Source organism: Choloepus didactylus, chromosome 19, assembly GCF_015220235.1.
Source record: "Choloepus didactylus isolate mChoDid1 chromosome 19, mChoDid1.pri, whole genome shotgun sequence".
Taxonomy (NCBI): domain Eukaryota; kingdom Metazoa; phylum Chordata; class Mammalia; order Pilosa; family Megalonychidae; genus Choloepus; species Choloepus didactylus.
The window spans coordinates 40,486,970-40,512,553 of NC_051325.1; the positions used below are offsets into that span (position 1 = coordinate 40,486,970).

The window sequence follows — 25,584 nt, forward strand, 5'->3', positions numbered from 1 at the left end:
GGAAGGAACAGTGGGAGCTGTGGCTGGATGGAGGGCCTGGAGAGGGACCTGACGGAAAAAGAGGCAAGGAAAGGACACGATCCTGTTTCCAGAGGGCACCAGCAGGCTCGGCCAATGTCACCTCCTGGCCTGTGGGGAGCCCTGGGGCCAGGCACGGTGTTTTCCCAGGAGTTCCGGTGATGACGGTGCCAGGAGGAGGGTGGGTCTGCAGGAGTGTGAGGGGCCAGATCAGACCCATGTGTGGGAGGTGGGCTTCATGGGACTCTGGCTACTGGAGAGGAGAAGCATGGCCTCCTCAACTTCCTTTGACCCTCGTGGCCTGAGGCCTGCCGTGAAGGAGATGTTGGATAAGTGTGTCCCAGCTGATGGAAAGGACAAAGGGGGAGCCCCTGGTGGCAGGAGTCACGTCTTGCTTGTTTTCCCCCTGCCTTGCAGGGCCCGACACGAACAGCCCTGTGATGGGACAGCAGAAAGGGGGTGGAGGATACTGTTGGGGCTGCCCCTAAGCCTGCAATGACCTCTGGAACAGTCCTGAGGCCCCCTTCACTGCAGGCTCCCCCAGTCCTGGGTCATGCTGGAGGGCTCTGGGGAAGACAGGAGCACCCCCTTCCCCTCCAGACTCTGAGTAGGGTTCCCAACAGCTCAGGGGCCCCAGGCCTTCCACTTTAGTCCACACACAGGTTTGAAGCCCTGCAAAATCCCCTTCCCAGGATCCTCTTCATGTGGGCCTTGGCCTCACAAGAAGAGGCTAAAGAAGAGCTGACTCTGGTCTCCCTCGCTCACTGGGTCAACAGTTAATTATCATTAATGGGACAAGATTCATAGTGTAAATGTCAAAGACATTCTCTTATTATTTAATTCTGGATTTCCTAGACTGGAACTGGGTTTTCAATTGTAAGAACATAAAACTCATCCAAAGAGCTTGTTAAGGGAGAACATTTCTGGCCTTGACCCTGATTCAGTAGGTCTGGGGTCTGGGGCCCGAGAGTCTGCATTTTCATCAAGTTCCCCTGATATTCCGGACACTTGAGTCTGAGAACCACTGTTCTATGATATCATTTGGGGCCCCTAGAGCAGCAGTGTTCAGACTCTTTTTGACCACAGACCACAGTGCAAAATTTTACATTGCAACCCACGGCACACATACTCCAAAATATCTGAAACAGAAGTTTTATGAAGCAATATTTACCCCAACCCCGAGTGAGAGTAATGTACTACCATGCTTTCCGCTTTATTTCCTTACAAATACTCACTGGCCCAGACCCACTAAATCAGAAGTGGCACATCAGAATCACCCAGGGGGCTTTTACAAATTCTAGTGCCCAGGCCACACCGCTGGCCAATCAAATCAGAAATTCAGAGGGTGGAACCGAGGCATCAGCATTTTTTAAAGCTCCCCCAGGTGATTCCATTGTCCAGCCAAGATCTAGATCAATGGTTCTCAAAGTGTGGCCCAGCAGCAGCAGCAGCACCTGAGAACTTGTTAGACATGCAAATTCTCAGGCCCTACCCCAGACCCACTGAATCAGAAACTGGAGGTGCAGCTCAGCCATCTGGTTTTGTTTTGTTTTTTTTAACAAGCCCTACAGATGATTCTGATGCCCACTCAGGTTTGAGAACCACTGCTCTGTAGCCACTAAACTAAATTGACTTCTTGACTCACGAATGGGTCATGACCTGCAGCTTGGCAAACACTGCCCTGGAGGAAGTCCCAGGGAGAAGCTAGACGTCAGTGTCAGGAGAAACCTTTGTCTTTCCTAGAGAACTGGAAAATCTCCTCCATTTTGATAACGAGCTGCATTCCAATCTGTTCCCCTTTTGGTATTGGCTATGGGGAAGCTCAGAGTCAAATTTAACCTTAATCCCAGGAATTATGTGGATCCTTAAGGATCTTTGTTCCCTATTTGCTTCCTTCTTTATTTCCCAATCTGTTTTCCCCTGGTATGTGTGTTTTCCTAGGAAAGGGGCAGAGTTACAGTGAGGGCTGGTCACTATACTCTTGGGGCTGAACCAGGCCAGAGAAGGGGTGCAGAGGAGGAGGGCAGGCAGCTGAGCACGGAGCATTTTCCTGTGGCTTCTCAAGTTCACTGGGGCCTTGACCACCCGCCTGGTCTGCAGCACCCCTCACCCAGGCAGCCCAAGGCTGTGGTTTCCTGTTTGCAGCTGCTGCGCTCAGGCTGTTACCAGGAGAAGGTGTCATTGGGGTGGTTGCTCATGGAAAATTACACCTAACTTTTTGGTTGAACTATGCTTGCTTTCGGAAACCAAGTGCAGGATGCCAGTAACCGCAAGATCAACGTGAACCAGTTCTACCCAAGATGGCAACGGGGCGCCGTGTACAAAATGTACTAGGTGCAAAAGGGCTGAGTGCAAAGAAAGACCACCTGCGCATGCCCAAGCCATGCCCCTCCCCACCCCCATCTCAGCCCAGTCCTCTATAAGAGAGTCCCGCTCGCCTCTCTAACGGGAGAAGGTGTTATATGGTCTTGAATCCACCCTTCTCCATTTTTTGATCAACGAATAAAGTTCCTGCTCTGCTTTACCGACACTGGTCTTGTTTGTTCAATTGGCACGAGCGACATGGGACAGAAGACCCACTTAAGGGGTCTGACAAACAAGGCAGTCAGTAACAAATTCTGTTGGCTCCACTGGGACCAGGTTCTGCCGTCTTTTGTCCCATAAGGCAGAGAACTGAAGCGGTCCTATTTACCATTAACGCCTCCCTCCTTGTCCCTGCTGTCGCAAATGTACATAAGTGGCCATGCTCAGTCTTTTCTGAGCTTGTCTTCTTTGTGAACGTGGGTGGACAGAAAGCTGTTTGGCTTGTTGCTGGTTTAGCAACAGAACAGGGAAAGGAGAGCTCTAAAGTAAAGCAACTAGGGATGCCTGGCTAGAAGGGACTCGGTCAGGGACGCCTGGGCAGCAGGACTCCCAGTCTCCGAGGGAGGCCAGAAGAAAGGTAACCGAGGACCCTAGAGAAGCTTTCTCTTCCTGTATTCCTCTCAGCTCTGTAACCACACTGGCCCCTGCCACCTCTCGCGAGAGCGCTACCTCTACTTTCCTTTCTATTCTGCCTGTCTCAGAGAGCTCTGGGGAGCTCTTTCTTTCCCACAGACGCTCCTGAAGCTCTCTAGCCAACACAGGAGGACACAACCCACTGCCAAAGGAAGCCGTGAGTAGCCCCTGAGAACCCGTATTACACACCCTCTAAATGACAGAGGATTGGCCTGGGCTCCCTTACCTTCCCTGCCCTGGGTGAATCTCACAGAAAGTCCTGCCTCCTCTCCAGCTCCTTAGGGGAGTAACAGGTCTCATCAAACAGGAACTTTGCTGGCTAAGGAGGATAAACCCAGCACCTGTTCCCTCCTTCCTCTTATGGGCCTGGGAGGACTGGCTGGGACCTTAGAAAGCCGGGAAACCCTCCTTAATATCTTCCTTGAAGACTTCCTGAGAGTCACACCTGTCACAAGGTGGACTTAGGTACCAACAAGGAAAATACTTCCCCATCTAGCCACGCCCCCACCCCCCACCCCATGGACAGTGGGCCCCGATCCACTGGAGAGTTGATGGCTCAATGGACCCTGGGGCAACCTGGCCTTGGTATCAGGCCGAACAGATAAGAAATCTCATCTGGGCAAAATTGTGTGGGATTTGTGTTCCTACAAACCACCAAAATCTGCCCTCAGTAGCTGGTCCTAGATTACAAGAGAAAACTCTCCAGCACGAGGAATCAGGCATCCACCTCCATTCCGGAGGAGAGTCCGCTGGGATGCATCCTAAAGCATTGGAAATTCTTTGAGTATTGTCCCCAGACAAACAAACAAACAAACAAAAAAGCCAGCTGATTTTTTTTAAACCGTAATGATACCTGGCCCTGATATAAATTAGAGGATAGGGAGATGTGGCCTGTAAATGGCTCACTGAGTGACCATACCATCCTCCAATTAGACCACACCATCCTGCAAAGATCCAAAAAGTGGGATGAGATCCCATATGTTCAATTCTTTATGGCCTTGTACCAAAATAGAGGGCTACAAAAAGGATGCAAACTGGAATCCACTGACATACAATCCCTTCTAAACATTTTACTAATGGGGTAAGAAGAGACCTTCATCCTGACAAAGGCAGGGGAAGAAGCAGATAAGGAAAATTGGACCATGCCAGTCGCCCAATAGGGAGAACGGATAACCCAGCTGTCCCGGACAATGATCCTGGGTGGGACCATGCAGATGATCACAATAAGCAGAGGCTAGAACTCTGCCAGCATATGCTCTTGAGGGGGATGAAAGCTAGCGGGAAAAAGCTCATAAATTAGAACAAGATCTAGGGCATAGACCAGGCACCCTAAGAAAAGCCCACAGCCTGCCTCGAGAGGCTGAGGGAATGTCTAAGGCCCTTTACCCCCAGGAGATCCAGTCTCCCCTGAAGGCAGCGCCATCCTGAAGGCACACTTTATTTCACAAAGTGCCCCAGACATCCTGCATAAGTAGCAAAAGTTAGGGTTAAAACCTGACTCCCCCATATCTAAGTTGGTGGAGGTCACCAACAAGGCATTCAATGATTGAGACATAGAGAAAGAAAAGAAGGAGAACAGAAAGGACTGGAGGAATGCCACCCTGGTGGCTGTCACCTTCCAGTGTCAGCCGGGAATTCCAGGAAAGGGATTCACCCATCAGAGACAGCTGACACTGGGGAGTGGGTCTCCAATGCCCAAGAAGATTAGAGGACCAAGGAGACTGGGCCCAAACAGTATGCAACATGCAGACAGGAAGGGCATCAGAAAAGGGAATGCCCCTCTCACCCCTGAAAGGGGACAAAGGAGGACACCCCAAACCTGCCCCCCAAAAAGGGCTTCCAGGTGGTCCAAATAGATGAGGAATGAGGGGGCCAAGGGGCTCCTCACCAAGCTCCAGGCACATCAGCCTAACACCTGAGGAGCCCCGACTGACACTGGACATAGGGGGTAAGCCTGACAAATTTTTTTAAAATTCAGTTTTATCGAGATATATTCACATACCATACAATCATCCGTGGTGTACAATCAACTGTTCACAGTACCATCATATAGTTGTGCATTCATTACCCCAATCTATTTTTGAACATTTTCCTTATACCAGAAAGAATCAGAATAAGAATAAAAAATAAAAATAAAAAAGAACACCCAAATCATCCCCTCCGTCCCACCCTGTTTTTCATTTAGTTTTTGTCCCCATTTTTCTACTCATCCATCCATACACTGGATAAAGGGAGTGCGATCCACAAGGTTTTCACAATCACACTGAGCCTGACGAGTTTTTAATTGACACTGGAGCCACTTCCTCAGTGTTGAACACCAAACCTGGTGAACTCACCCAACAAAAGTATAATATAATGGGAGTGTCTGGAAATTAAAACAAAACAGAATAAACCAAAAAAAGAACAAACCCAAGTCATTTATAGAACCCCTAGAGTGCAAGCTGAATGAACAGACTCTGTCACACTCCTTCCTGTATGTTCCAGCATGTCCTATCCCTTTGTTAGGGGAGGGACTTATTAGACAGGTTACAGACAGTGATACATTTGCAGGGAGACCAATTAGAAGTAAATGTACCCCTAGCACAAAGACCTAAACTAATCATGCTGATGACCAAACAGGAAATGGAGGAACCCCAAATGGAAACTCCGTTGGAACTAAGGGGGAGAAGCAGATTCTGGGCCCAGGGAGTAGTAAGGCGGGCCACTGGAGCCAAGCTGGTCATGGTAAAATTGAAGCCAAAACAAGTGTGCCCCCCAAAAAAGCAGTACCTCTTGAGGCAAAAAGTCCTAAAAGGTGTAGTCCCTGTGATAAGAGATCTATTAAGACAGAGATTCATTAAGCCCTGCAGGTCAGCATGTAACATCCTCTCCCCGTCAAGAAGCCAAATGGGGGATACCAGATGGTACAAGACCTAAGAGCAGTAAGTGAAGCCACCAAAGATATTCATCCCATGGTCCCCAACCCTTGCCGGCCACTTTACCTCCTGAGAATATCTGATAATTTTAACTGCCCACTCTGCTCTTAAATTACAAGGTATTACCCCACGGATCCACCACACCAGGGTGAAAAAGGCAACTGAACCAGCTACCAAGAAGCCACAAGACAATAAAACCTCCCTCCTCCTCCTGCAAGCCTCTATCAGATCTAAGATCACTGTTCAAGAGAACCCCAGCTAAGTAACTCCTACGTCTGAATTTAGAGTCTTGAATACATGTGCTTTCACTTTCACAATAGGACTTCTGATAAGTATAATTTTGCTCTAGATTTGCAGGCCGGGAGCTCTCTGATCTTGCACAGGATGGCCTGCTCAGCTTTGCATCTTATTTTCTTACTTAGCTTCCTTTCAGTGAGTGGAACCCTGGGCCAAATGATTCCGTGGGCTAATAACACATGGGTTCAGATCACATCAGATAATGATAGAGGATATAATCTCTCCAACTGCTGGGTCTGCCACAACCAACCCACTGGGGAATCTGGAGAACCCCTCTGGAGGGAAGGGCACCCAGTCAATAAATCAATATGGCTAAAGCACCCAATATTCAGAGCCAATAAGACATTTCCCAACCCAGTTATCCGCATCTATCCCGTTAGGCTTCGCCCTGTGAAATACAACAAGGGCTGCCCTGATGGGCCACGGTGTCTACTGGTGAGAGAAATTGCCTGGCACTCCAATGTAGACCCCAGATTTAACTCCACCTGCTCCCGAGATACCACTTGCCTCACCCAATTTCAAATACAACATGCTAGCCCCTTCCTAAGCCAGGAAAAACAGTGGAAGAGTGACTACCCAGGCTGTAACAACTATGACACCACACTCTGCCCAAACCTTGACACTAAGTCTTGGATTTCTCCTGAAGACACATCTCTGGGGATAAACACACAAGTGTCTTACCCAGGGAAATTGTGCCTTGGAAAGGGACTCATGTTTCTAGGCATCATTGAGAAAGAGCTTGCAATCGCTACCCAGTGCCTAGACACCAATAAGACAATTGGCATGTGGACAGTAGGATATGTGATCCCTTCCCCCAAATACTGCTCATCTTTGGTCCCTGCCTTCTCAAGACTTTAGTATCTTTCCTGAGTAGAAGGTTAGACGCTATTAAGCTACAAATAGTCATAGCCCAGGGCTGTGGACAGCTAAGCCCGTAGCCGAGAAACAATCACATGTAACTCAGACTAGCTAGGGAAAGCTTCTTCTCCTCTACCGGGCCCCATGACGACGTCCACGTTCAGCAGGAAGCAGTTACAGAAGCCAGACCTTCTGCCCTCCACGCCCCTCAAGAATGACAAGCAGGATATAGACAGAGGAGGGGTTGTCACCAGGAGAAGTTGTCACTGGGGTGGTTGCTCATGGAAAATTACACCTAACCTTTTGGTTGGGCTATGCTTGCTTTCAGAAACTAGTGCAGGATGCCAGTAACCAGAAGACCATCATGAATCAGTTCTGCCCAAGATGGCAACGGTGTCGTGCATAAAAAGTACCAAGTGCAAAAGTGCCGAGTGCCAAAAACCACACGAGGATGCCCAAGCCGTGCCCCCCATCATCTTACCCCACCCCCTATAGAAGAGTCCCACTCACCTCTCTTCAGGGAGGTGTCATATGGACGTGAGTCCACTCTTCTGCATTCTTTGGTCAAAGAATAAAGTCTCTACTCTGCTTTACCAAACATGGTCTCATTCAACTGGTGCAAGCGACACCGGACAGAAGAACTGTTTAACAGGTTTGACCCACAAGGCGATCGGTAATGAGGCCAGTCCCCAACCCCAGCCATCCTATGGGTGTGTGTGAGATGAGGGTGTTGGAGCTGCCTGGAAATCAGTGGGAGGGTCCAGCAGAGATCAACCTGGGCAGTTACCAGGAAGGGGGAGGAGAGGTAAAGAGGATGGAGATCAAGGTAGAGAGCAAAGGACTGTGTGAGCCCATCACAGTAGATTCAAAGTAGGGTAAGCCCCAGGAGGCCTGGCCTCACCCCCAAACCTCTCCTTTCCAGACTATTGCTGTGCTTGCAATTCTACCAATGGGGAGAACTCTTTCTTTGGGGGTCTGGAGTGAGACCGTTGGCTGGGTTTGAATCCTGGCTCTGCACTTACTAGCTGTGTCCCCAGGCTGAGTTGTTAAAAGGCACTTAAAGGGCTGAACACAAATGTGGGCGCTGCCTCTGCCTTAAGTGACTTGGGGCAATGCCGAGGGAGGCAGGAGCAGCAGAGACAGACTCTCTAAACTTTGTGTTTTCAAAAGCCCTGACGTGGGTGGGAGAAGTCCCATATTAACGTGCCACGTGACACCTCTCTTTGGGTCTCAGTTTCCTGGTCTGTACGGTGGAGAGAGGAAGATCTAGGAGATGACTTTAATGGGTTTTCTGGTTTGACCAAGCTTTAACCCGAAATATAGAGACTCTGTCAACATCTCAACTTTTTGACAGGAGGTCAGGATCACGCTATGCCTTGGGGAGGGAGGAATCATTGTTCATCAGAGCTTGGCAACACTGTGACTATACAAGATTGCAGGTTCTGGTTGCCAAAGTGTTGGCTGAGCCTGGATCCCTGCTCAAGCCGTGGAACATCCACACCCACTTTCAGAAACTTAGCTTAATGTGCCATTGCTGATGGGTTACCATGGCAGCAACATGGTGGCCAGATAGCCAGACTGTCCAACTCCAAAGCCAGGTACTCCAACCCTTCCCATCTGGCTTCCTACTCCCACTCCCCAGGTCACATCACAGTCGGCTCTTGGTATTTCAGGGACAAGCTCTGACATCAGTGCAAATCTCAATAGAGCAGTTTTCTCCAGAGTGTGTGCCCTGGAGCACTGGCTCCTTCCTGAGAGCAAGGACGGTGCCAAGTTCACTGCCACTGATGCCCTGGCACACACTTGGCTCCTTTCCCTTCCCTGAGTTCTCCCCACATAGTGGACACTTTAGAAGTATTTGTTGAAAATGAATATGGAGTGAATATTACTAGGTGCTACATGATGAAAAATTACTGTGTTTAAAAGGGTTTGGGGAAATGCCCAATTACACAATGTCAAGGCCCTGAGAAGTCCTGTATTAAGATGCACTGTGAAATTTCTCGGGGGATATGATTCTTAGCACCCCCATGCTGATCTTTCTATCCCCTTTATCGCAGAGCAAGAGGCCCATGGAACACACTCTGGGAGTCACTGTACTGCAGTCTTTCATTCCCCCCCCAAAACTTGCACCCAGCACTAAGCGTGTCTCTCCATGGAATAACAGCTCCTGCTGCCTCAGGGGAAATCCAAGCTTCTCAGCCTGGCATTCAAGGCCCTCTGTGCTCTGGCCTTTCCTGCTTCTCCTAACCCCTGTCCCACGCACAGCCCACTGTCCCACCCTCCGCACCACTTGTGTCTCTCAGCCTGGGTTCCTGTAAGAACATCCTTCAAGTTTCAACTCACAGGCGACTCCTCCACGAAGCCTTCCCTGATTGCTCCGAATTCGCCACCCCTCCTCTGCCCTCCCAGCCTGTCTTCATCTTCCCCCAGCCTGGGAGGAAGCAAGTCATTTCTGTGCCCCGCACAGCCCCATACGGGTCTAGGCATGGGGCTGGGGCTCAGGAAATTTTGTCTGATGGAATGAATGCCGGACGGTTAAGGCACAGCCTATTCTCTGGGAATTATCTGTCGTTCATTCCCCTCCCTGAAGCCTCCCACACAGGAAGGGCCCTGGGGGCTGGATGGGTAGGGGCTGGGTCTACCTACCTCTCCTGCTCTGGCTGTCTCTGATAAGAAAGGCCCCTCCAGCATTCCCAGGCAGTAGCAGCAGCTCCTCAGCTTTCTCCCGGCTGAGGCCCTCAAACAGCCACCTGCGGAAGAGCAGGACAGATGGACAGGGCTGGCCCAAGGCTGTGAGGGTCCACTGAGGAAGCTCCGGAACCCTCAGGCCCTCTGGGACCCTCGTAGGGCCCTGCCCTCTGTGGCCTCAGAGCCCCGGCCGCACCCCTCAGGGCTGGCCCTGGACCTCCGCGGGCTCTGCCAGCTCTGCCCACTGGGCCTGGGCTCGGAGGACAACCTCATGGGCCATCCCAGCCTTCTCTTCCTGGGGACCTCATTAATGGCCTGGGGCCAGGCAGGGTGAGCCCAGCCTCTCTCCCATCACTGCCCAGCACCCCTATTCTGTCCACACTGGAGCCCTCACCTGTCCAAGAATTGCCTGTCCATTTTCTTGCCTCAACACACTCAGGCCAGCCACTTCCATCTCCTGCACATCCCTTGTCACACTCTCCACCACTGGAATCCCGTCCACCCTCCAAAGCCTACACCTTCTCCTTGAGGCCTTCCCAAGCCCCTTCCTCTGGGCTCCCATGTTTCACTGACCAACCAGCGCTACAGGGAGTTGGTGTCTGCCCTTCTTGAGGGCAGGGCCTGGGCCTGAGGGCCCACTCTGTCCCTAGCACAGCTCCCACAGGGCTGGGTGGGAGAAAGGAGAATGCGTTTGAGAGGGGCAGGCAGGGAGTGCCCTAAGGCGGGGTCTGGGGCAGGAACTCACCCCTGGGAGACTTTGGCCACGTGGATGCTGGGGATGCTGTACTCTCTGCCTGAGACTTGGGATAGCACCGTCCACCAGTCCCCATTTCTGGAGACAGAAAGGAGAAGTGGGGCCTTTTCCAGCAGGGCCAGGGCCCCAAGAACTGCTCAATTGGGATTCCCAGGTCCCTCCCAGGCTGGATCCCGGGGCCACCTGTCCCACCTGGGCTTCTCAGGATTCCTGGCACCAGCCCACCTGGTGACCGGCAGGGCCGCGGCTGGGCAGGCAGCAGGATTTGAGGCTCCTCCCAGGCCTTGCCCAGTCACTGCAGGTGTGCCAGGCTGCCCAAAACCCCACCATTGGGACTGTTGGTGAGCGAGGTCCCAAAGGCTGGGCTCTTTTCTTAGAAGAGCCCAGGAAATGCTGTCTCCCTGGGAGGGAGGGGCACCTTCTCTCGGCCCCCATCCCATCTCCCTCCTCCCCACGCCTGCCAGCACCCACCCAGAGCCCATAGAAAGACTCACTCAGAGATGATCGTCAGTGGCTCCCCCAGTCTCAGCGACAGCTCCACCTGCTCACCTCCTGGGAAAGTGCCCAGGGCCACGGCCGAGGCCCGAGCCCTCTCTGGATGGAGAGACAGAGATGGCACCCCTTTGGCCGGCCTTCCCTCCAAGCGGGAGGCCTGGTGGAGTCTGGCCTGGGGCTGGGTTCTCATCACCAACCCTCCCAGGGGCACCAATGGGGCTGCCCTCCCCTGCAGGGTGCATGTCTACAGAGCCCTGGGGGTATCAGACAGCTCTTGGGGCCACCTCAGGAAAAGGGCAGGTTGTGGTTAAGAGGAGTGAAGCTCCTGGCTACAACCCCCTTTATATACTGTACTTCGTAGGTTTTGACAAAAGGAATCGGCTACAGGAAAACTTGAAACCTACAGCTCTAAGTAGGCATCAGCTCAGCTTCTTGAAGGCCTTCATGGAACGGACAGTGGATGGAGGAGCTTTGAAGCCCGGGGCAGGGGAGAAAGTCAGGAAAGACTAGCAGCTGGGGCCTGAGTTCCAAGACCCATGGGGGCCCTGGGGTGGGCCTGGGAGGCTCCTGCAAGCCCTGGACTTGGCGGGGTCAGGAGACGGGAGAGAAGGGCTGGGGAGGGGCTGATGGTGACCTTCCCTTCACACTGTGGAATTTCGCTCGTCCCCTCATTCCTGGCCCTTGGTCTCCCTGTTGTGCCAAAAGGGACCTAACTCTGCAGCCTCTCCAGGCTGCAGGAGGAACCCAGTAAGCCACAGAGGCGAAGGGGCTTTGTAACTTGCACGCTGTGCCCGAGGGCAGAGTGGCTGCTTCTGTGGGCTTTGGCCAGAGCAGTGGGCGTGGTCTGTGCCGCCCACCGAGAAGAGCAGCTGCCCAGCAGGTGTGTGAGGCCTGATGTCCTGGTCGTCCACTCTGCCGTCGCTTACTGAGCACATACTGTGTGCCCGGCCCTGACTGAGTGCTTTATTGCATCCCCTTAGTCCTCGCTGTGCCTCTGAGGTAGGTTCTAGCGTCCTCCCCATTGTACAATGAGGTAACTGAGGCTCTGATGGGTACTCAGCCAGGCAGCAAGGGCACAGTTTCACGCCACAATACCCTCGCCCTCCTCTTGTTGGGCACTGTAGGGGTGGGGGTGGCTATCGTGGCTGCTCACCGACCTGGGGTTGGGGAGACTGGGGCTGGGCAGCAGCAGTGCATCTCAGGAGGGGCTCAGACTCCCCAAGAGACTCAGGTTCAGAGCAAGGAAGTGACTGGCCTGTGCCACAGGAATGGCCCCAAGGAAGTGGTGGCCCAGAGGCCCGGTTTTGGGGCTGGACAGCAGGCAGGAAGTGGCTTGCCCCCACAGCACCTCAGGTGTCAGCCCGTCCAGTCCAACAAGACCTCCCCCTGCTGCCAGGGCCACTGTGCCCTGAAAAGCCTGTCCTTGGTGGCTGTGGAAACTACTTCGCCCAGCCCCCAAGCCCCTGGTCTGTGGTGGGCGACCCCGTCTTCTTCCTTATCCCATTTCAGTAAGGGTCATTGTAACAGAGAAAGGAGAGGGAGAGACTATGAGCACATTCGTGCATTAAGCTATGAAAAGCAGTCGAGGTCTGCAGGAAAAGTTTATCTGAAAGAGCCAGGGCCTCAGAGGACTCTGGATGCCCCTCTAGCTGGAACCAGGAGCCCAGCAGGTGGAGGCAAAACCAAAGCATGTGGGCAGACCATGGGAGGGCACCAGGGGTGGCCTTGCAGGGAGAGGGCTCTGTGTGCCTGTGGGCAGAGGGAGACTGTGGTTCTGGGAAGGGCGTGGCCCCAGCACATCCTCCCAGACAAGCTGGAGACCCCCACGGTCGCCCCAGGCCAGAGCTTCTCAGACCCCAGGGGTCTTTCCTCTGAGCAAGTCATGTGGAGGGTGTCCTCCCACAAGGTGGAACCAGGTGGCCTGGAAGGGCCTGATCTTGAACCCCTGGTCCCCCGATTGGGACACTGGCCACCTCTGGGCCTGGCTGACTCCCTTTCATCCTTCACTTCCTGATGCAGTGTCCCTTCCTGTGGCCTTCCCCTGCTTAGCTCCTTCGGCACACACTCCCTGTTGGGGTCCGCTATAAGACTCTGTCACCAAAATTTAACACGATGGTCATTGACTTACTGGTTGAGCACCTGCCCCTTGGGCTCAATTGTCCCTGAGGACAGGGGCTGCACCTGTCCTGTCCACTGCTCTGTCCCATGTCCTGCCTAAGGCCCCTAGTATCTCAGGGATTTCATATGGATGCAAGGCTGGATGGACAAATGACTCATGGAGGGGGATGCTCAAAATTCATACCCTGGGGACAGAGCCTTCTCCAAGGAGAGCCCTGCAGAGGGGAGAGAGCTGCTCCCTGAGGTCCCAGGGGCGGGGGAGGGGCGGCAGGGCGGTCATCCCGGCAGCAGCCCTGAGTGGGACTTGGAGCGGCCTTGGGGCTGCTGCCTGGGACCAGGCTCAGGGAGAAGGAGGTGGAGGTTGTGTGGTTTCCAGGTCTCTTCCTGTGGCCACAGCAGGGCCCCAAGGGCCCGGGCTCTCACTGCAGATTGGGCAGCCAGAGAGGCACCTCTTCCCCCAAGGGGAGCCCTCAGGGCCTGGGGTGAGGTCTGCAGGGCTGGGGAGCAGGAAGGTGCCCTGCCATTGCTAGGGAGTCTTCTGATTGGGGACAGCAGCTGCCCACACACCTTCATCCAGCTCTGTGGCTTCCTGGGCCTGTTTGTGTCCACGTCCCTCCTCCTAAAAGTGCTGCCTGCTTTAGAGGCTCTTATCCAAACCCCAGATCAGGATGCAATTCAAGAAAGGATTTGCGTGCTCTTTTGAGAAATAAGTGGCAGACTGGGAGCCATGGTTTTGACATCAAAAAAGAATTTCCTGGATATTTTGATTTTCCTGTTGTTCCTAAAAGCTGGGCATTTTAGTCAGGGCTATTTTAGAAAACCATGGTTACAGGTTCAGCATCTGCATGAAGTGTTAATTTTTTCCAATTAAGATATCCCTAGTTTTGCTTCAAGAATTTCACAGCACCTCTTAGGATAAGAGGAGACACCTTGGAGCATCACTGACTGATAGAACTTTCTGCAGTGATGAGAATGTTCTATAATTCTGTCTGTCCGATACCGTTGTCACCAGCCACACGTGGCCACTGAGCACTTCAACTATGGCTAGTGTGACTGAAGAATGAGTTTTACGGTTTATTTACTTTTAGTTTAAGTAGCCGTGTGTGATGCCTGGGTCCCGGAATCAGTGCAGCTTTGGCGAGTTCCAGCTGTGGGGCTGGTTGTGGCCCCAGCAGCGCAGTCCCTGAGTGAGCTGATTTAGGAGGAGGGGAGCCTGGGGTGACTCCTGGGGAACTATCACACCCTCCTGGTTTAACCCTCTGGTTAGTACCTGCCCCTCTCATATTTTCTGGTTTATCTGGTTGTTTAATGTTCTTATTGCTAAAATGTAAGCTCCATAAGGGCAGGGACCCTGTACGGCTCATGAGAAGTGCCTGGTATACCATAGGCACTCATTAATTCTCTGTGCTGTGTTGGAGGAGCTGGTCAGCAAGGCCCGCAGAAGCAGGGGATCCTGGGAAGGGGCTGACTGCCCCACGCCCCTCAGCCTACCTGCTTGCCTGGGGGCAGGTCCCTGGTCTTGGACAGAGGGGCTCGAGCTCAGGCTTCGCAGGGTTTTCCCTTTGCTGGGCAGACTTCCCATCATTCCTCAGCAGAACACTCCAAAGCATATCACCAGAGAAAACCTGAAAGAGATGCTGTGATGGGGACAGAGCCCGTGGTTCCTGGTCTGGTCCCCGCCACCGCTCCATCACCCACTCAGCCCTGCCCCTCTCTCCCACTGACTCATCGGCGTGATCTCCCTTCCATCTGGACACGGCTACAGTGCTTCCTCCAGACTCTGAAGGCTTCCTGTACACCAGACCCTGGTTTCTCTGCATCTCCCTCTCTCGCTACTGCAGCCATCCCCTTTTCTTTCTGATTCTGGGCCTCTGCCTGTACAGTGCCCCTTCTCGCTGTCCTTTCCCCCCTGGCAGGCTGGTCTGGATCCCACCCTTTCCCAAGAAGCTTTCCCTGACACCCCAGCCCTTGCTGATCACTCCCTTCAGTTCCTAGGCTCACTCAGGGCCATTTCTCTGACCTGGGGTCACATTCTGCCACTGGGTAGCAGGGGACGGTGGCAGAACAGTGAACTCACGCCAGGCATATCAGGATCCATGACGGGTCAGAGGTGGGCAAGGGGGACCTGAGGGGCTGGGGAGCTGGTGTGCAACAAGCAAAGGTGGCACCGAACATGCTACTATTGGCATCCCAGGGTAAAGTAGGATTATTGGGAGGCTGCATGACACTGATGACTTGCAAGGCTTTGGAGGATTGGATGTCGAGCCACTTTCCCTTTCTGAGCCTCCATTTCCTCTTCTGAAAAATGGGGATAACAATACCCAACATCCCGGTTAGAGAGAGAATGCGTGTGAAAGCCCGGGGAGGGCCCCTTCTCCTTTATCTCATCCTTTATGTCACGTCACCACAGGCCTTTCCTGCGAGCCTCCCCTTTTTCCTCTCGGCTCCCTGTTGTGTTCCTTCCCAAGTTTTAATTATTCATTTTAAGACTGTTTCTTATTTAATCTGCCATTATTCTACAGATCAGTGAAGATGGGGACCTCTTTTGCTTGCTGCTTCCTCTGCATTTAGTGAGGTGCCTGGTCCACAGAAGGCTCTCAACATACTTAAACTAAATCAACACTGATTATTAGTGCTTTGTACCGGTGTTTTATCCTTAGAATAATCTCAGTTCCCAGGTTTCCAGGGTAATGCTGATTTTTTTTTTTTTTCCAAAACACTATATTAAAGTGTTTTGGGTGGGTGGGGGGCTGAATTTTATGTCTCTTTTCAGATGGCTTCATTCTTTCCAGTAGAGACCAAGCAAGTGTGGTTCCATTCAGGTGTTCACTGAGCCCCTGCTCTGTGCCAGGCCCCAAGCCAAGGGCTGGGGGTCCAGGGAGGAGGAAGCCGTGGTCCTTACCTGGAGACATTTGCTACCTGGCCTGGGGATAGAGGGGCCTCCTTCCTTGCCTTTGCACCCTTCACTGTGCCCGGGAGAGGACGGCTGTCCATCAGGGTCATCGCGTGACTTCTGGGGCCTCACAGGCCAGTCGTGTCTGGGGAGCTGCAGAGGATGGAGCACTCTGTCTGGGCAAGGTGACCGCCCTCTCTGTTCCGTTTTGTGTCTTCATCATGGAAATAATACCTGGGTGGACCCATCACTAGAAACGACTCCTACCAGCCACTTCCTGCTCAGACTTTCGGGATCCTGAAGCCTTGACAGATTGAGATGGTGCTGCTACCCCTCAGGGAGATTTGATTCCTTCACTGCTAGAGCACCCCTTCAGTTCAGGTTTTCAATATTCCTGTTGCCCCTCAGCCTTTCCTTTCCCCTGCACTATATGCTTAACTTTGCAAACAAGAGTCCAGAAAATCCCAGGGAGACAAGATCTGCCCTGGGTAATGTGGGTGATTGATTCAGACCAACCAGGTTCTCTTCAGGCAAAGCATGTGATCTTTCTGAGTCTCATCTGTAAATTAGGGATAATAATACTGACTACACAGGTTGTAGAGGGGCCTGGCACAGAGTGGGTGCTCAGTAAAGGTTAGTTTCCTTTTCCTTCTGTATTGGTTAGGGTTCTCTAGAGAAAGAACCAACAAGAGATATCTGAAAATATGAGATTTATAAAAGTGTCTCATGCAACTGTGGGGCTGCGCGAGTCCAAATTCCGTAGGGCAGGCAGAGAGCTGGCAACTCCAATGAAGGTCATCAATGAACTCCCCAGGAGAGGCTGACTGGCTGAAGAAGTGGTGAATGTTCTCTCTCTTCTTCCTTACAAGTCTTCAAATGATTGGATTAAATCCAGCTGACTGAATTCTCTCATTGCAGAGGCATGCCCTTCAATGATGTAATCAGCACAGAGGCAATCAATTGACTGATGATTTACTAAACGAGTCTTCTGGTTTATTACCAGCCACAAATGTCCTTGCAGTAACGGTTAGGCCTGTGCTTGCCTGACCAGACACCTGGGCACCATCACCTGGCTAAGATGACACATGAAACTAACCATCACACCCTCCTTCACAAAGGCACCACAATCACCAACTGCAGTAAACCCAGAGACTTCTTCCCACTGCAGGTGGGGCTGGGGGATGCACCCAGGGCCAAGGGAGGGAAGAGAGCTGCACTCAGGCTGGAAGCCTGCCCAGACGCTGGGCCAGCTCCCTTCACCTGGTCTAGTTAAGGCCAGGAAGACCCCCGGGGGGGAATGAAACCCCCCGGGCAGGCCCATGAGGAAGAGGTATTGACCAAATCTTTAAGGAGAGAATCTAATCATTAATTACCTAAGTATTTGAGCAACTTAACATGTGTTAGGAACTTTCTACAGAGTGGAAAGAAAGACTGAAAGGCAGCTGAGATCAGCATATTGAATAGAGTTATTTTTCTGATTGTTTCACTTGATCCTCACAACCCTATAGGAGATGTCAGGCAGGATTTCAGACCTACTGCAAATACAACGATCAAGACCCAGAGAGGATACAAATGTCATGCTCATTGTCACACAACTGGTTAGTGTGGCGCTGAGACTGCCATCCACCTCTTTGTACTCTTAGCTTTGTGTTTTTGCTACCGAAGATATTTTTTCAATGGTGGAGGGAAGAGTGATAAATTTGGATTGAGCTAAAAGGAGACCTCTTCCTCTCTTTCAACTGAAAAGTATCACTTTTAAGGGGAACTGTAGACTCTACAGCGGGAAAAGTCTTCAGAGATTATAACCTAGACCCCTATCATTCACTGATTTTGGAAGGCTGGGGTCCAAACTTACACAGCAAGTTGGTAACCAAGATGTGACCAAAGAGAGCATGAAGACAAATTAGAAGGAATAGCATAATTCTCAAGAATTCAGTCAAAGGTGGAGGGAGGAGGTCTTTGTTCCTTTTGGGACCCCCCAGAAACCACCCTTCTTACAGTCTCAGCAAAGCAGCCTCCCCTTCTCCTGGAGCTCGTTTCCCAGCCATAAAGCCCACGCTGTCTTCCAGAGCCCCGCGGAGCCCATCCCTGGTCTCTAGAGGACCATCCTTCCTCACCCATCCCGAGGTTACCGGAAAACAAAAGCAAACATACTTACTGGCTTCCTGTCATCAGAGGCCTGGGGAGGGGGCCCTTCTAAGACGCATGCTTTGGCCGGAGACGTCAGGGATTTGGGGAGCCCTTCTAGAAGTCTGCCAATGTCCTGGGTGCTAGGGAATCCAGAACTCTCTCGGCCTGGGAGATCTTCAGGGAGAGGCTCTAGGTATTGGTTTCGGTGGCTGTGGTTTGCAGCTTGTGCACCTGGGGTGGGACAAGAGCCCCGGGCTCCTTAGGGATCCCTGGACTGATCAGCCTTCCCACGGACAGCAGGCCAGGGAAGAAGGCCCGACTTCTCTGAGCTCGTGTCAAAGGAGACTCAGGTGCAGGGTCCTTGGAGCTCCTGGCTCACATCTGCAGACTCTGCGGTTCTCATAACCATCCGTTTCCTCTGACGGCATCACAGGCCATCGAGGAGCCACCTTCCCCAAGTTCCTGTTTCTCGTGACGCTGGAGCGAGAGGGTTTACTCTGGCCTTGGTCTCTTCCAAGGAACACAACACTCAAGTAAAATGGAATGCAGACTTTGAGCAGGGGCTTCCCATTCTTGCCTGGATTATAACAATCACTTGAAGGGCTCTGTTCCTATTAGGGATTCGTGGGATCCTCCCATACCTTCTGAATCAAGTCTCCAGAGGCAGTCTAGGTATCTGTATTTTAAACTGCCTTATAGTAGTGCTGCTCAGATACTGTGATAGCAATCACCTGGGATCCTGTTAAGCTGCAGATTCTACTTCAGTAGGTCTGGGTAGGGTTAAAGAGTCTGCATTTTAAGCTCCCAGGAGATCCCTATGTTGTTGGTCTGGGGACCACATTTTGAGTAGCAAGAACTGGAAAGTGTTTCTCAAAGTATGGAATCTAGACCAGTGGTCTCAGCATCACCTGGGAATTTGTTAGGTATACTAACATATGCATGCAAATTTTGGAGGCCCCACCCAAGATCTACTGAATCAGAAACTCCTGGGGCAGGACCCAGCAATGATTTCAAAAGCCCTCCAGGTGATTCTGCTATATGCCCAAGTTTGAAAATCACTGGTTCAGGATAAAAAAATCTGACTCTAACAGAATTGCCTTTGCTGTACCTTCAGTCTCTGGCTTACCAAAATTTAAATAACCATATCCACTTGCTGCCTCCCCATTAAGGGATTCAGTATCCCAGGTGACAAATGCTCTTTAAGACAATATGGGCCCTGACAGCCACTCCAGCTCAGACTTCAGATCCTGAAGCCTTGGCAGCCGTTTCTAATGCCTTGCAGCTAGGGCACCCTCTAGCTCAGGTTCTCAATGTTCCCGCTGGTTCTTCAGTCTCTCCTCTCCTCTCCTCCTAGCGAAGGTCGGTTTGCTATTTAAGTCCACAGGCATTTAGCATGGAGAGTTGAAGGAGTTAGAGTGGAGTGTGATGCAGTCAGAGGAAAGGGGTAGTTTTGAGAATCACAGATGTGCAGATGTGAGCCGAGAGCTGACTTTTGGTAAGAAAGTTCTAATCAGGACGTTAACAACTCAAAGATGTGGACCACAGCAGGGAGAGAATTGAGCATAAGCCCACTCTCCTGCTCTTGATCTTCTCATCTGACAGGCGGACTTTCAAAAGTGGCCTCTAGATGAGGTCCGTGAATGAGGTAGAAATGACCATCTCTGGTCTCTTCTTAAAAAAGAATCCCCCTTATAATTCCCTTTCCAATCAGTGAAGCAGTTAAGATTTAGAAAGTTTAAAATCCTAAATCTGCCACTTGTAAGCTAATTAACTCTGAGCCTGTTTTCTTATCCATAAAATGGGAATAATGTATCTCATTGGACCAATAAAGGAAATTTATGGGAAGATGCTAAATGCCTGGAATATAGCAGGTGCTCAATACAAGGCTGAATAAAATATGAAAATGCATTGATTTTTGGAAGAACTGGGAACTACTTTTTCAAGCTAGGTGACCTTGGCCAAATCACTTAACTTTCCTTCGCTATTCCTTGTCTGTAGACTCGACCTGGTCATCTCCTTGCCTCTCATTAAGCAGGCACTTACTTTTTGTTTGGGTACTGAATGGGAAAAAAAGAAATGGAAATGAGAAGACAAATGAGTGAGGTAAGGACTGCTTAGGTACAGTCATTTGGGGTTCGACTTCCAGGCACAAGGCTGAGGTGGGAAAGCAGGCAATTATCCATGGTGAATGGGGCTAATAAGGCTGGAGCAATGTGGGTTTTAAGAGCAGCTTTGGAGCTCTATAAAGCATTGGCCTATATCCTCAGGGACTCAGCTTGGTAAACTCCATCTATTGACATGTATTTGTTTCATCCTCTCTACCAGAAAGGGCAGGGCCCATGTCATTTTATGGGTATTTCCCATCCACACAGCAACTCCAGTGTAATTAGGCAGCAGTAGCCCCTGGATCATTTAAAGCAGTGGTGGTGGACATCTGAAATTATCCTGAGCAGGTACAAAGATAGCCATTTCTGGAGAAATATGGCCTGGTCTCTTAGAGGACACCAGACAAGTGGTTGCAGATTATTACATCAGGGATGAGGATCAGCAGCCCCCACGGATGGTAGAGCTGGGATGTGAAATGCCTTTCCAAGACCCCAGCTTCTCCCCCTCCATCACAAACAGCACAGTTGGACTTCTCAGGATTTTTGGTTGAGGGGAGTATAAGCATGTCAGATGGGCCTGGAGTTCAATCCTGGCTAGGCCAACAGGCAGTATGACCTTTGGCAAATTATTCATCCTGAGTCTTCATTTCCTCACTGAAAATGGACAGGGTTGCTGGATGGAATAAGTGATTGAATGTATGAAAGCGCCCAACCTGGAGCCAGCATACAGTAACTCAAATCCCTCCCTGTGCTGGGGTGAATGGCCTTAAGAGAAATTAACACCAGCAATCGGGTAACAATGAGACATATACAGCTTTATTTAATTATCTGTAAAAAGTCATACTATGGCAGAGTGACATACTGCCTATCTCAGCAGAAAGCAGACCATGTCGGAAAAGCCCCTTTCCCAAATTCAGAACTGTGAGTCCTGAGCTGGGCCCTTGCAGGCTGTCAGCTGGTCTTCACGGCTCCTTCACCCTCCTCCCACTGATAACCTCTGGCTGGCTGTGACCCCTCACACAATAGAGAGGAGGCTGAAAACAGTTTTATATGGATAGGGCTGTCCTTTCAGACTGGTTCCTTCCCTCCCACAAAAAGGTCACAAGATTAAGAATTTTCCTGAAATGGGTTCAATATTGACTTAATTTAGCTTCCATTAAGTCTGTTGAAATCAAGGCTACATTTATTAAATATGATATATGTTAATGCCTGTTCTCCTCTCCCACCCATTTTCTTACCAACTATATACTTTTTAGGTCATTACCTCTCTCCTTTTTTGGGACTGAGGAATGGAATAGCTCTCCATCAAGACCTGGGTTGCATTTCTTACAGATGTTTGTTTGGTAAGTGGTATCAGACTTGCAGTGACAGCAATTTTACCCTTGCAAAGTAGAGGCCTGGCATTTTGTTTTCTACCTTTCTGTTTTAAGAGTCTAGTAATTAGGTCACACTCACTCTCTGGGGAAAACTCCATATTGTATTAAAGCCTCATTATTCATGAGCCTCTAGCAGAATGTATCTACCCCTCCTTTTTATTTACAGAATAGTATATGAGTTTATTTAGACAGAAGGAGGTGCTTGCCACCCTGCTTGCCTTTCTGTATAACAGGCACCCTTCTATTTGTCACAATCAACCAGAGGTCCAAACAGCAATTATGACTTTTCACAATCTCCAGTGTTGCTCTCTCCAGAAGTCACTTGCAACTCTTGCTGACCAATTTGGAAACAAAAGAGAACGCAGAGCCTACCCAACCTAGAAATCAGTTCTGTACATTCCCCTAAAAACACTATTGAAAATGCAGGGGAAAAAAAAAAAAAAAGTCCCCCACCCCATTTTTGCAGAAGCTCTACAAGAAAGCATGTCTAAAATCACAGAACTATGCACACACAAAATGGACATGCGTGCTCGCACACAGAGTTGGGAATCAAAGATCTTATCAGATACATAGTGGGGAGAGCACAGGAAAAAGTTGACAGAAGATATGGAGATCTGATCAGCTAAATGTAGGAATGTTATAGTAATAGCAAGGAAGTGGTTCTTGGTACATACAAAAATGTGGGCAGGTGCCAGAGAGAGATTCAGTGGCCATGCATGAGTTAAAGATAGCAGATGCCAGTTTTCTGGAAGAAATGTATTGTGGAGTAGTGGATTGAAGAAGGTTGGACCTGCATGATCCAGGGGAGGGGCATCTGCTTAGCAGGACACCTCCATGGTCTGGGGTCTGTCCATGGCATCAGGGGTCTCAGGAGCTTCTTGAGTTCCATCTGACTGATTGCTGGTGACAGACCGACTGAAGGGACTTTCTGCAGAGCTCATGCTACTTGAGGTTGAGTGGGTTCGTGATCGGATGAGCCGGGTCATGCTGGCAGCTGGTACTGAAAGAAAAAAATATCAAAACAACTAGAAGACAGAGCCTTGTTTAAGCTCAACCAATCTAGAAATTTCACCTAAGACTTTGTGTTCACCTTTCCCAATATATTTAAGGTGACTCCCCGGGACAAGATACAGCCATTCCCATTCTGCCTTATCAGCTCAGGGTGAGTGGCCATATGCAAGGCTGCTTTAATCCTTTGGATCTCATTGGAATCTCAGCTGATTCTAGTCCACAGCAGAACAACGGGAAACCCTAAGTCCAGAGTATAGCCTCTTAGCTGTGCCCACAGAACTTATACAGTAATTAGGAAGGAGGCTTTGGGAACCCTAATAGGTAACCAAAACCTGTCATGCATGCAAAACTAAACCAAAATAAAAAACAAACCACACAAGTATGAAAGTGTTTCACAAACACAGTGCAAGCCCGATACAACAAGACTACCATCCGTGTCCACAAGCTACTCTTGCTATCTGGGGGGAGGAGGCACGTAGGAAGGTAGGGATGTAGGGGAGGCAGGTGGTCCTAGAGATGGCCTCTGTACAGGGAGTGAGGTAGGAGGAGGAGGAGGATGCCTGGGAGAGAAGAGGTCTGGGTGTCAGTGTTTAACTCATTCTCCTGTTCTGCCACTGCTTTAGCCCTAAGCTGTCCTTCCAGGTTGGGCAAGACAAGGCCCTTCCTGGCATAATCTCCCTGCCTATCTTCCTGATGAACCTGCCACTCCCCCAGCTGTCACTTCAATGCTGGAGTCAAAAGATGCCTGTGCCGGTTTGAATGTATTGTGTCCCCCAAATGCCATTATCTTTGTGGTCTTGTGGAACAGACGTTTTGGTGCTGGTTAGATTTGCTTGGAATGTGCCCCACCCAGCTGTGGGTGGTGACTTTGGTGGGATACTCCCATGGAGGTGTGACCCCACCCATTCAGGGTGGGCCTTGATCAGTGGAGCCATATAAAACATGCTGACTCAAAAGAGACTGAACGGAGTGCAGCTGTGAGTGACGTTTTGAAGAGGAGCAAGCTTGCTAGAGAGGAGCGTCCTGGGAGAAAGCCATTTTGAAACCAGAACTTTGGAGCAGATGCCAGCCACGTGCCTTCCCAGCTAACAGAAGTTTTCCGGACGCCATTGGCCATTCTCCAGTGAAGGTACCCGATTACTGATGTGTTACCTTGGACACTTTATGGCCTTAAGACTGTAACTGTGTAGCTAAATAAACCCCCTTTTTATAAAAGCCAATCCATCTCTGGTGTTTTGCATTCTGCAGCATTAGCAAACTAAAACAATGCCATCACCTGTAGAGTTCTCTGGACACAGGCTCTAACACTCCTATTTTAGAGTCAACGCTGCCCTGCATCTGGAGGTTAACTCAAGGATCAGTGTGGTGGAGGAAGAGGGGTTCTGCCTGAAAGCTATACAATTTCAGCTGCTGCTGCGATTCTGGATTTGGGATGAGAAGCGGCCTGGACATGATAAACTTCTTTCTTCTTCCTGGCAGGCCAGGGCTGGACCTGCAGGCTAACCGGGTGCACCATGAGCCACGTTCTATCGGGTTCTCACTGCACTGGAAAACCGCGGACATGCTGCAGGCAGCCAGTGCAGCCAGGAGAGCGTGACTGGGAGGCAGGGATGGGGCCAGTACAGAGGAAGGTACCTGACTCGGTGCTCAGGTGACTGAGCTGCACATACGGGACTGGAAGCAGGATGGACACAGGAAAAGGCATGTTAGTGACCCGAGAATGCCAAGTGGCAACCTGGGCTGCCCAGCAGACACTGACAGACTACTCTAAGTCAGGGATGAAATTTTATTTTAAGGTCCCAGAAGAGTTGAGGCTGACTGATGCTTCAACAGCATCTTGGATGCAACTTCTCTCAATCAGTTAAAGGCAACTGTTTTCCCATTTACTATAAAGTAATCCTGATTTGGATCAGAAATGGGCTGGAAAATAAGTTGTTTCCTAGGAAAGGGATGGAGATGGGCCAGGAGAGGGACTTCTGCTCTTCCCAGTAAGTCAGAGGGAAGTGGGTGTGAGCTCGGTTGGTAGCACCTCACAGATGGAACCACACAGCCACTCCAGACAAGACATACATGGTGGTCTGCCTGTTAGGTACAGGGCTGCATCCAAGAGCCAAGCTGTTGCCCAGAGCTGCTGACCAGGCAGCTCATCACTGGCCATTATCCACACTAACACTAAACAGGAGAAAAATCACCCTACTGGGTAAAGAGCTTTGTCCCTGGGTGGAAGGGTTTATCTTCTTAAAACCCCAAGAAAGGAGCATGTGTGGATATTCTGTACCAGCTAAGAAAGCTCAGGGGTGTCAGAGACCAGGACAGCAGCATATGATATGCCTCAGACTTGCTCTAAAACCCTTTGTAAGTTCATCTCCTCTGGTGGAGCAGTTTTAACTGAGGACATTACTCTTTTCTTCTGTAGTCTCTATTTTGTTGCTCTAGGCCAGGGGTCATTAGCTGAGTTCAAGTGTAAATCATGATTTCAGATTCAAAGCCAGGACAGCCACAGCCTCAGCCTCGTGGTTGGAAGTGTGGGCTCTGGAGTTTGAATCATGTCCCTGCAGGTTACTTGTTACCCTGGGAAATTTGCCTAACCAATTAAGGTTATAGTTACAACTAAATAATATAATAAATATACTAGTACCCAACCTGTCACAAGTTAAGTGTTTAATAAGTGTTAGCTCATCCTATATATATGTGTAGATGAATGCTCTATAAACTTAAGGCTGGCCAGCATGGAGGTTATGCCCTGAGAACTGTGGGCTCCCCAAATGTCAAACTAACCCTATTATCAATAAATTTTTGCTAGACAGAAAGTTGTGTACTACTCACTGTAGCCCATTCCCTGCAAAAAGTACTTGAAGGCCTCGGTGAGCTTCCCAGGCTAGGGAAACAAAACAAGAAGGCATTAATCTTTGCATAGGCAGAGACAGAA

General features: G+C 50.5%; 2 protein-coding genes and 1 long non-coding RNA gene across 10 annotated transcripts in view; 1 reads left to right on the forward strand and 2 right to left on the reverse strand.

Moving 5' to 3' along the window:
• The window catches only part of SLA2 (Src like adaptor 2), a 49,232-nt gene extending 28,796 nt beyond the window's left edge, over positions 1-20,436 (reverse strand). For 2 of the 5 annotated variants that reach the window (XR_005212987.1, XM_037811017.1), the window contains exons 1-5: positions 18,192-20,436; positions 14,632-14,765; positions 11,022-11,121; positions 10,519-10,605; positions 9,732-9,835 (exon numbers count right to left, since the gene is read on the reverse strand). Coding sequence is in view for 4 of the 5 variants with exons in the window: in XM_037811017.1 (XP_037666945.1) it covers positions 9,732-9,835; positions 10,519-10,605; positions 11,022-11,121; positions 14,632-14,725 (385 nt within the window). In the remaining variant the exon portion in view is untranslated. Of the gene's footprint in view, positions 1-9,731; positions 9,836-10,518; positions 10,606-11,021; positions 11,122-14,631; positions 14,766-18,187 lie in introns of all 5 variants that reach the window. The other 3 variants (XM_037811015.1, XM_037811014.1, XM_037811016.1) reach the window with 3 other exon arrangements.
• Positions 2,472-7,683, forward strand: LOC119515193. The gene is made up of 2 exons (XR_005212988.1): positions 2,472-3,172; positions 6,050-7,683. It is a non-coding gene; the product is annotated as an uncharacterized LOC119515193 (long non-coding RNA).
• A 626-nt stretch (positions 20,437-21,062) lies between the features above and the next one.
• Positions 21,063-25,584, reverse strand: part of NDRG3 (NDRG family member 3) — a 108,703-nt gene continuing 104,181 nt past the window's right edge. For 3 of the 4 annotated variants that reach the window (XM_037811012.1, XM_037811010.1, XM_037811011.1), the window contains 3 exons: positions 25,482-25,533; positions 24,291-24,329; positions 21,063-22,644 (listed from right to left, as the gene is read on the reverse strand). In XM_037811012.1, the coding sequence (XP_037666940.1) occupies positions 22,463-22,644; positions 24,291-24,329; positions 25,482-25,533 (273 nt within the window). In that variant the 3' untranslated portion in view covers positions 21,063-22,462. The remainder of the gene's footprint in view (positions 22,645-24,290; positions 24,330-25,481; positions 25,534-25,584) is intronic. The other variant, XM_037811013.1, reaches the window with a different exon arrangement.